The 12,408-nt window shown below is 34.9% G+C and overlaps 1 protein-coding gene across 1 annotated transcript in view; it reads left to right on the top strand.

Moving 5' to 3' along the window:
* The window catches only part of LOC144436442 (tRNA:m(4)X modification enzyme TRM13 homolog), a 75,273-nt gene that overhangs the window by 19,943 nt on the left and 42,922 nt on the right, over positions 1–12,408 (top strand). Inside the window, exons 4-5 of the mRNA XM_078125241.1 lie at positions 973–1,158; positions 10,526–10,614. Coding sequence (XP_077981367.1) covers positions 973–1,158; positions 10,526–10,614 — 275 coding nt within the window. The remainder of the gene's footprint in view (positions 1–972; positions 1,159–10,525; positions 10,615–12,408) is intronic.

Raw genomic sequence — 12,408 nt, 5'->3', positions numbered from 1 at the left:
TTTAATATCATGATCACATGGCGATATTTGATTTGTTGGTTTCCTAAACCGTATACTTCGAATACCATGATTCGTTACAAAATTATTCTAATGAATATTAAATAGGCTTGTTGTTTTGAATTAAGTGATATCGCAACAAGGGAAACCATACAAGTTTTCTTCCAGACAAGTTGCTAAAGTCATGTAAATGACAACACTAAACTTGCGAAATTTCCTCAATTCTTTACAATTTTATTGCTGATAATATGGCTATCTAATAGCTAGTATATTTATTCAAGATAAATATGTTTACTTTGTTGCTAAATGCACCATTCAAAAGGCGACATCAGCAAGTATAGTCGAGTATAGTGGGCTAAAATATGCTGTCAACGCCATGCGTGTCGAAGATATTGTAATGCTTCTCCTCGGCAAATAATGAAAAAATCAGCTGAATAAATTGAAACACGCGACCGACAAGTGTTTATGTATATCTACACTGTAGTTTAACCATTTAGATTTTTTTGCCATAATATGGGGAGATCATATTTTAGCATTTATATACCCACAGACACTGCCAATTAGTCAGAAAGTGTGAGTAAATATCAGTAAATGTTGGTTAATAAGACATGAGTAGAGTGTAGTTTTTGTTTACTGATGTCTATTACAACCACTAGCAATGTATTTTTTCACAATACTGTTGAGTTTTATTCACATAGTGACTACGCTCGTCATAGGGATTAGTCTTAGTGCTAACGTCATAAAATCCCGTGGTCTAGGTGGGACCGGAAATACCCGAAAACTCTCGAAGTAAATCCGAAGGGAACTGACAGAAAAAAGGTCATTTTAAGGTGTTTGCAGATGCTTTTGAAAAGTTTTAAACCAGAATGCATTTCACAAACATGTCGTCTAGCAAATTAGCGATAGTGAATGTGAGCATTTTGAATCACATTTAATATTGGCAGTTCTAATTGCTATGTTTTAATATCTCTCCAGATTATGGCATGTCAATCACAACATCAGTCCTTCAACATCCAGTTTTGCAAAGTGAGTTAGAGAGTGAAAGTAATGGACCAACTGCATTGAAACATTTAAAACAGATTGCCTCTATTCTCGGACACATGAAAAAGGCCAACTTGTTACAACCTCAAACTAACTATGTGGAGTTTGGTGCTGGTAAAGGTAGGATTTATTCAAATCATTTACTGTACTTCATGCTTTAACTAATTTTATATATGGAGACACTTATATATTATGTATGGAGATCAAAAGGGGATGAATGAACACTCTAAATAGAAGAATTTGTGTTTTTATTCATGTCCATATTTACTCTTGAAAAGAATTAGGGAACAACAAAAGCAAACCATAGACCGTTCACGAAATTGAAGTTATTAATTGTATGTGTTCTGTGTAATGACAATTTATTGTTGTGACAGGCTGCCTATTCTGCTGAGTGCCACAGCCACTTTTGTAAATTCCAAAAACTTTGACCGTATGCTGTAATTTGTCTGTAATTTTCAAATTGAGTTTAGTTGATAGTAGATGGAAATTGCCTCAGGAATTTATGTACTAAACGTTATGAATAAGCCAAGATTTTTCCTTCCGTAAGGGGCGACATCGAAATCAAAAGCATCGTAATTACGCGTCGTAACGAGTAGCTACTAGTAGTTACGATGTACTACGTGAATATTCATAAGTCTCAACGCATATTCATGTACTTTAGGTTGTAGACAATAAAAAGTAAACACCTATTGTCCGTTATTCATGAGCCCCAAACTACGACCATTTACGCATAGTCTTCATTGTGAAAGAAAATAACGAAACAAAAAGATTTTCTTTCCTATGCAAATCAGTTTCACGCTTACTTTTTTCAATGTTATTCATTCGATGCCTTCTATGGCATTCGTACATTTGGCTAGTCAACTAAGTGTTTCAGATATATTCAGGTGTTTACCTAATATGTCTTGCCTAAAAATACCTTGAAGAATTTTTATTCGAAACGTCGGATTTTACATCTATTTATTCGGACTGCCTCACAAGTTCCTTATGCACTTCTCGGCTAGTCAACATACATGTCGACCATTTTCGTCTGGCTGGTGAACGGTGCATTGATCGTGTTAGATTCGAGTCGCAAGATTCGTCAGTCGAATTCGAACATTGTCCACAAAAACAAATTAAAAACTAAAGCTTGTCTCGCATTAATATATCGTTTGATTTGATTGATTTAGAAGTCACCTAAAAACATTTTGTTTCTTCAAAATTTTGAGGAAAAACGTCATTTATATAACAAAATTTTGGGTTATGAATAACTGAATACGTTCATCACTTGCATCTCTATGTTTATCTACCAACATCACACCACGTTTTGCCGAACATTGCGATTTCTCAACTCAACCCCATCATTTAGGAATGTTACTGTACTGAGAAACATAAAAGTTAGTTGTTGTTTTAGAATATATAAAACAAATCCTGTTATTCGATGATATAAAAGTCAAAACTGTACTTCCGCAACCCGGAAATTCAACAGCATTTCTTGGCCCTACCATGGCCGCCAAGCATGAGCTTGTAAGTTGTACTGTTAGTTTGTCGACCGTGCAAAAAGCAAAAGAGAAAGTCTAACCGCGATTGATGCTTTGAGAGTCACACAATTGTACGATAATCTTCCTCAAAGATTTACTGTTAACCCAGGACTGTTACAATATTACGTTCATGCGTCCATCACAATAAATTTTGAATACATACCGTCATGTTTGTGAAAAGATTTACTGAATATTGAAACTTTGATTTCGTGCGTATCTTATTGTTTTTTAGCACAACTGAACTGAGGTTCAGTAGTGCTATAGGGATCGCCCGGCGTCTGTCTGTGTGTGTGTGTGTGTGTGTGTGTGTGTGTGTGTGGATGTGTGTGTGTGTGTGTGTAAACAACTTAAAGTCAAAAACTGCTGAACCGATTGCCATGATATTTGGTGGGTCCATTACCTTGGGTGTCTAGTTGGGAAATTGTTCAAATCAAAATGATTGCATCAGAGGTGTTTGATTTGTTTCAAAAAATGTGATTTTTGGTCAAAAAACTTAAACTCAGAAACTACTGGGCAGATTGGTGTGAAATTTGGTGGGAACATTCTTAAGGGGGTGTAAAGTAAGATTTGTTCATGACTTGATGATTCCATCAGTGATATGCAAATTAGGGCTAAAAAAGTGTCTTTTTGGTTAAAAATCTATAATTCCAAAACTACTGAGCAGATTGGGGTGAAATTTAATGGGGATGCATCTAGGGATGTATGGACGAAGATATATTAAACATACAATGATTCCATGAGTGATATGCAAATTAGGTGTAAGAATGTTCATTTTTGGTCAAAAACTTATATCTCAAAAAGTACTTGGTCTATGAGTCTGAAACTTGGTGAGATGTTTCTGAAACACTTATTCTGCAGATTTTCTTCAAAACATTTTGACAAAATTGGCCCTAGCGACCATGACCACGCCCTTAGCAACAACCAAATGGCGGTATATTTTGGTCAAATAACAACATCATCTGGTAGGCAAATAAGTAAACATTCAAAAAATGTATGCAAATACCCTAGCAACCATGACCACGCCCATAGCAACAGCCAAACGGTCGTGTATTTCACAAAGGTAACAATAGGGATTAATAGACAATTCAATAAATGTTCAAAAAATGTATGGAAATGTGCATAGCAACAAGACCACGCCCATAGCAACAGCCAAATAATCACGTATATTGCAAAGATAACGGGAATAGAAAGACAAATGAATAAACATTCAAAAAATGTATGCAAATGTGCCTAGCAACAAGACCACGCCCATAGCAACAGCCAAATGATCACATGTAATGCAAAGATAACAACAGGGATTAATAGACAATTGAATAAACATTCAAAAAATGTATGTAAATATGCCTAGCAACAAGACCACGCCCATAGCAACAGCCAAATGATCACATATATTGCAAAGATAACAACGGGGATTAATAAACAATTGAATAAACATTCAAAAAATGTATGTAAATATGCCTAGCAACAAGACCACGCCCATAGCAACAGCCAAATGATCACGTATATTGCAAAGATAATATCAGGAATTCATACACAAGTGTACAAAAACATACAAGAATGTATGCAAATATATCTAACAACATGACCATGCCCATAGCAACAGCCAAATGATAGCATATATCGTAAAGATAGCAACAAGGTTGGATAGGCAACTGGATAGTCATTCAACAAATGAACACTTCTTGTTAGCATGGACTACTATACATGTATGGATAAACATTTTTAAAAACTCTTCAGTTGTGCTACAATGCCATTGGCGGTATTTTTTTTATGAATATCACCCATGAACTTGCATGCATAAAAACATGTACAGTACAAGTTTCATCAGCACATTACTGGCTGGAGTACGTGGTTTTCTTTGACGATCGAAAATTATGACAAACTACGATCAACTACGATAGAAGACGATGTCATCATTGGAAACACGGAAGGTGAGAATCACTATCTATTGTGTGTTGGCGATAAAAAATTACGCATATCTACGCTCAAAGACGTCTTTATGGGAAACAAAGAAAAGTGAACTGATTATCTATTGTCAGTTATTCATGAACTTGAACACCTCATTATCTCCTGTTTCGCGTAGTACATCGTAGCTACTAGTAGCTACTCGTCTTTACTCGTTACGACGCGTAATTACGATGTGTTTGATTTTGATGCCATCCCTAACTAGAATGAGACTGTTGTTCACAGTTCTATATTGTAACCCTTGTCTAAATCTCTTAATCTCTGTAAACTCAATCTTTGCACACTGATTTTTTTTTCAATCACAGTTTTTGATTAGTTCTCAGAAAAGTTAAAATTGTTTCGGACTAAATATCTAAAGACGAGTACAGTTTCAAAACTTTACGCAACATGATAGTTTGTGATGTCAATACTCGCCGTTTTGGAAAATACACGTTTTCATCAAGTATGATGTATGATGTCAAACTACTAACTAAAAGTGTTTTCAGGGTAAAATCGAACAGGAAACTAATGATCGGACGCAACATCAACACTTTATCAAAAGGTATATGAGGTCAGGCTGTGATACTTTTTTAACAACGTTGAAGAATGCTAGTCAAAAGTGTACAGCATCATGTATGGCATGTAATTCACACATTACCACCATACATAGTACAGATATCAATGTATATAGCGTCAGCTAACTGTGGTCAATTCACACTTTGTTTTGTAAGTAGTCGAGTATAAACGGAGTACATGTATATACCGGTGACCTCTGATGTATATACCGGTGACCTCTGAGATAACTCCTAAGCAGTGAATAATTTTGTAACATTCGCTAGTTTGTCACTCGTTGAGGAACGATGTGATTCAAAATTTGGAGTTGCCAGTTTGGCTAAAGTAGTGTAGGTCCGAGTCGCTAGTCAATAAATCGATTTGCCATTTGACCATCTGGCAATTGGCAGCACGAACACTGCGGCAATAATGACAAACCAATTACGTACGAATGAACCTTTAATGGCGGATAGGCATAAAGTACAGAACAAAAGGAAAGGGAAATAACGAACACACGAACTAGGGTTCATATGACATATGACATAGGTCGTTGTGTGATGGCGCTGCCTATACATTGACCTCTATATAATTATTGTACAGTGAGGGTGCACCACTCGACAAAATCATGGCAATTTTCCCCGTAGTGATTAAATCCAACCTATGAAAAAAGCTCACAAATGCTCAAAGATGATTGGAACCATTGCTGGATGAATCGTGAATAACTTGGCTAAGGGACCAGTCAGTTTCTCCAGCCGGGGGGGGGGGGGGGTGGATTCTTAAATCGGGCCGACAAAAAGTCACTGACCCCCCCCCCCCCCCCCCATCTGTAAAACCCAAAACAGGCTGACCCCCCCCCCCCCCCCCCCCCCATCACTTAATTCTAAAACATGATCGTGACTCAGTGTGGACTGCTTGACTGTCTTGCATCTACTTTATAAGATCCCGGGTTAGCACTATCATAATTATAATTATTGACTACACAGGGTAAATATATTTGAAAAGGAGTTTAATAGCATCTTGACAGTGAAAGGTAGGGGGAAAGCTTGAGAAGGGAATATGTACAGCTGCCATGGGGGGTCCTAGGGGGTCTCCCCCTTGAAGCCCAGGAGGTTTTTAACTCTGAAAAGTCAATTTTGAGACTATTCAGACATTTTTAGAAAATCGTTTCCAAGCTTTACAAGACAGCACCAACATGTAAAAAGTAACTACATAGGGTTGAAATACTTTTGAAATATACTTTGATAGCATCTTGACAGTAAGAGGGGAAGAGCTTGAGACTGGGATATGTCCACCTCATGCGGGGGGTCTGAGGGGGTCTCCCTCTAGAAGCCCTGGAGGATTTTCACTCTTATAGCCAATATTTACGCTATTTAGATCCTTTAGCAATAACCTAATCCATGCTTTACAAGACAGCAAGTATCAGAAACTATTCTTTATAACCACACTAAGGGTTGAAATATATTCTTAAAAAGTTAAATGGCATCATTATATACATGTAGTAAAGGTCAGCACATCTAATGGTAGTATCATTGGTCGGGGAGATTTGGAGATTAAGGCAATTTTAGACTATCTTGGCAAACATTTCACATCTTGAAAAGACAATATCATCTCAAATTAGAATAGGGTGAAAATATTTAAGAAAAGTTTAATACCATTATGACAGTAAAAAGGTTGTTGGTGCATCTGATTGTTGGTTGAATGCATGAGTGACCTCTGGGGGTGAGGAAGTCCTTGGGGTTTTCCCCCTGGCAGATATGGAGTTTTGTTGCTTGAGATACTAAGGCAATGTTTAGGTTATTCATAACCTTTGAGGTAATAATTCCAAGCTTCGAAAAGCTAACGTAAATGTACGTTTTAAATGAGTTTCCTATATCACATAAAATAGACATGTAACATTAGTATGTTGACATTAATATATGTATAATAAAGTCACCGGTATGTTAGAGAACTTTAGGTGGTCATACCTAGTGTATAATAGAAACTGGAATCTGATAGATGTGGTGATTTGTAGTGTCAATAACATGACGAGTAGAACAATTTAGATTATGGTAGCAGTAAAGGCTATTTTTCTCCCATTTCTTTGTTGTGTAAAAAAAATCATAAAAAATGTCAGAATAAAGATATTGCAACCAAACTCGCAGCAAACATCCTTCTTGATATGATTGTTTTAGGAGTATTATTATTTTGTGTTTCTTTATGATTACTGAAATATGACACCAGTAAATATGAAAAATAAATATTTTTTAATATTTTCATTTCGATCTTGGAAACTACATGATCTTTTAATCATTTCTTTGCATTTATATATTCCTTATAAAATTTTCTAACTTCTCTCGGTGGTTTTTGTCGATATCTATCATCGTTTTTTTTTAATGAATTTTTAAAACTGTAAATTTCGGTAAAAAATTAGTGCTACTTTGGCGACACCTTGTTGTCGAAGTATACCTGCTACGTCGAAAAACCACTGAGAGAAATTTTTTATAATCACGTTTTATCGACCAAAAAAGGTTTCATTCCATTGCCATGAGTAACAACGTAGATCGAAAGCTTTGAAAAAGAGATACAAAGGGTGAAAAATGACGTTTTCATGTATTTTTAGCATTTTTTACAGTACCTCTTTTGCTCTACATGTAATTCGCTGGTGTGTTTGGCATTCTGACATGTTAAGACCCTCTAGTAAACGTAAAGATTATCAATATGGCGTGTCCTTGATTGTATGGTGTAGAAAGCACTCAAGCAAGACACGTGTCAAACGTCTACCAGAATGTGATACTATGTAACTAGGCTAAGGGGTCGTAAACAATAGACACTACACTGCGCATGCGTAGAGTCCTTTCACTAGCGAGTTCTTTAGTAACGTATACCACATGCTACGCTTACACTAAATGCTCAAAGAAATCGTTATTTTACAAAGATTCGCCATTCAATATCAAAATGGTTTGCTCAGTAAGTAAAATATAGAAGGTAAGAACAAGCGTGAAGGCTCTGTCTGAGTTTTAGCATCTGAGAAAAATAAGGAAAACTCATCGAGGACTGATACCTCCGTCAGAGAGCTACATGCAACACCATGTACCAATAACAAGCTCTGGAACTTAAAGCGAAAGAGAAACTCTAAACACCCAGTATGTGTGACATCAAACTCAGTTCAATACACATAGTAAAAGCATGATTTTGATTTGACAGTTTTGGACGAATAAACATGTCTTCTGTCAAATTAGTTGGTTTTTGGTAATCGCGTACTTGTACAGTGCAAGGTCACCGGAAGTACCGTACTTTGAGTGACTCCCGTACATGTAGTTTTGACTTGCAATTTTGAATTTAGTTTAGACATTCATTTCACTCAGAATAACACGATAAAAAGTCTTGAATTGTTCACGATAGTTTAAATAATATTGATATCGCAGACGTCATTGACAAACAAATATGTCGCTAGATAAAAACTAGACTTGATTGGTATATCGCTACCACGTAGTAGTAGAATACGCTCGACTTCGGAGCAAGTCGCTGTACCCGAAGGCCGGCCCGATCGGGGAGGAGTACACGTGGAAGCACAAGTCGTGTGATTGTATGTTGGCGAGTCTATGCCAATTGTTTTTGGTAAATACAGATGGATTTCGTAAATAGGACAAGTTTGATATTCATCATAAAAAGCTTTAGCTGTTCATACATTCAAGGGGTGTGGATAGAAAATCATTGAAAGATCTTGAACACAAGAAATCGCGTACTTGTACAGTGCAAGGTCACCGGAAGTACCGTACTTTGAGTGACTCCCGTACATGTAGTTTTGACTTTAATTGCAATTGTGAATTTAGTTTGCAGTCAATTTACCTAATACTGTGTCCCACTTGATGAAATATTTTGCCATCCGTTAAAAACAATTCTCGCTTTTTCAAATTTGTGTTACGATCAAAGCAACCAAAATATGAATCATTGAATGTGTAAACATGTAACCTTTGGCCTTCAAGCTTTGGGCTAGTATAGTAGTAATTGTGCAACGTGACACGTTAGTATTATGCAGCGAGTAAGTTTTTCTTTTTATATCCGATGACGGTTTCATTTGCAAATTGTTTTAAAGTGGTGTTTCGAAATGCTGTCAGATTATTATTACAGTTTACACCATCATTTGAAGGTCTTCAGACTTTACATATAGGTGTGGGTGTATTCCCCATTTCCCTCGTAGAGGGCGTATCAAACCCCCTAGCTACACAGAAAACTTTCCAATGTTGGGATATTTAATTCGTGTGTAGTGCCTCTAACTATGAATGGATTTTTTTTTTGCGTGTGAAAAATAGTTTCTAGTGACTGCTTCAAGTTTTTTATGAAGTTTTTATATGCAAATTCAACTGACGTCCTAGCCTTTACCGCTACCTTAACTTCATTTATAAACTATCTATGAAAATTGCCATTACGAAACCTTCAAGTTCACTTTTGCCCCAAACTGCAATATAAGTGAAGCATTGATTGTGAAACAGCCAAGCATTTACATGACATGTTCTGTAACTAGTGTGGTAGCTAGGTAATACATGTATATGTATATGTATAGTTATGTTTGAACTAATAAGTAGTATTAAAGAAATCATGTAAGAAACAGGGACAAGAACAAATATTGACATGTACCACATTTCAGACAAGGCTATATGCCATAATTGTAGAAAGGATTTTTTTCTTCCATCACAATTTAAAACACAATGACCCCCCCCCCCCATCCACAATTTTCAAAACAGCATGACCCCCCTACTGCCAATTTCAAAAACAGGGTGACCCCCCCCCCCCCACCCCCCTACCAATGGTGGTGTTAGTGAGATTAAAAACTATATGTGACAAAGTTGATGAAAGTTGGAAGCAGAAACTTATAGGATTTGGAGCAGATGGTGCATCTGTTGGTCGAAACAGGAATGTATACACTTTACCCAGTAATGAATTAGGGCAATAATGCCATATCAGTTCACTGTATTAAAGTTGTTAAACTGTAATGATGCTTACCATGAAGTATGTAGACTTTCTGATGCGTAAATATAGCAATGTTATGTGGGTTTGAATTTTGTTTATTATTTGCCATGGAGACGGGTTTGCATATCCCATATACGGTATGTAGGGGATCACGAAAGCCGAGTGAAGTCGATGATGGCAAGCTTTCCTGTGCTGAGAATAGGAGGCGGGCATTTCAACAACACTTTCATTGGGACATGAAAATCACAGATAGAGCTAAATTTCTTGCATAAATCATTAAATTGCGAGACTATACCCTTACGGAAGGCATTCAATTTAAATCTGGTTATGAAAATTCATTTCTTTTGGATGGGATGTTAGTTGGACCAGTGATTCAGTAAATATAGACAACACATACACACACACACACACACACACACACACACACACACATCAAGTCCCATAGTAGTATTAACACTTGTCGACAATGTTGCTGTGATTTGTGTTGATATCATCTCATTTTCCCATCTTTTGTACCATGACAGGTTTATTATCACATTGGGTTCAACGTTCTTTATCAGGCAGTCCAAACTCTACATTCCTATTGGTTGACAGAGGAGCCAACAGATACAAGGTAACACATTGTACACATTCCCCAATCAAGTACTACATCAATCAACTAATCATAGGCACTGTATCAAACCTAGAAACACCACAATAATCCAACAACCATTATCATTACATTATGATATCAGTAATCTATGGCTATCCAATTATCATTACATTATGATATCAGTAAACTATGGCTATCCAATTGTTATTACATTATGATATCAATAAACTATGAATATCCAATTGTTATTACATTATGATATTAATAAACTATGGCTGTCTAATTGTCATTAAATTATGATATTAATAAACTATGGCTGTCCAATTGTCATTAAATTATGATATTAATAAACTATGACTATCCAAATGTCATTACATTATGATATTAATAAAATATGGCTGTCCAATTGTCATTACATTATGATATTAATAAACTATGACTATCCAAATGTCATTAAATTATGATATTAATAAATTATGACTATCCAAATGTCATTACATTATGATATTAATAAACTATGGCTATCCAATTGTCATTACATTATGATATTAATAAACTATGGCTATCCAAACATCATTACATTATCATATTAATAAACTATGGCTGTCCAAATGTCATTACATTATGATATTAATAAACTATGGCTGTCCAAATGTCATTACATTATGATATTAATAAACTATGGCTATCCAATTGTCATTACATTATGATATTAATAAACTATGGCTATCCAAATGCCATTACATTATGATATTAATAAACTATGGCTATCCAAACATCATTACATTATCATATTAATAAACTATGGCTGTCCAAATGTCATTACATTATGATATTAATAAACTATGGCTGTCCAAATGTCATTACATTATGATATTAATAAACTATGACTATCCAAATGTCATTAAATGATATTAATAAATTATGACTATCCAAATGTCATTACATTATGATATCAATAAACTATGGCTATCCAAATGTCATTACATTATGATATTAATAAACTATGGCTATCCAATTATCATTACATTATGATATTAATAAACTATGACTATCCAAATGTCATTACATTATGATATTAATAAACTATGGCTGTCCAATTATCATTACATTATAATATTAATAAACTATGGCTATCCAAATGTCATTACATTATAATATTAATAAACTATGGCTGTCCAATTGTCATTACATTATGATATCAATAAACTATGACTATCCAAATGTCATTACATTATGATATTAATAAACTATGACTATCCAAATGTCATTACATTATAATATTAATAAACTATGGCTGTCCAATTGTCATTACATTATGATATCAATAAACTATGACTATCCAATTGTCATTACATTATTGTATTAATTAACTATGACTATCCAAATGTCATTACATTATAATATTAATAAACTATGGCTGTCCAATTGTCATTACATTATGATATCAATAAACTATGGCTGTCCAATTGTCATTACATTATAATATTAACTAGGGCTATCCAATTGTCATTACATTATAATATTAACTATGGCTGTCCAATTGTCATTACATTATAATATTAACTATGGCTATCCGTTTGTCATTACATTATGATATCAATAAACTATGGCTGTCCAATTGTCATTACATTATGATATCAATAAACTATGGCTATCCAATTGTTATTACATTATGATATCAATAAACTATGACTATCCAATTATCATTACATTATGATATTAATAAACTATGGCTGTCCAATTGTCATTACATTATGATATTAATAAACTATGGCTATCCAATTGTCATTACATTATGATATTAATAAACTA

Source organism: Glandiceps talaboti, chromosome 6, assembly GCF_964340395.1.
Source record: "Glandiceps talaboti chromosome 6, keGlaTala1.1, whole genome shotgun sequence".
NCBI classification, from domain to species: Eukaryota; Metazoa; Hemichordata; class Enteropneusta; family Spengelidae; genus Glandiceps; species Glandiceps talaboti.
The sequence above is the reverse complement of the archived record's forward strand: the minus strand, read 5'-3'. Positions and strand labels throughout refer to the sequence as shown.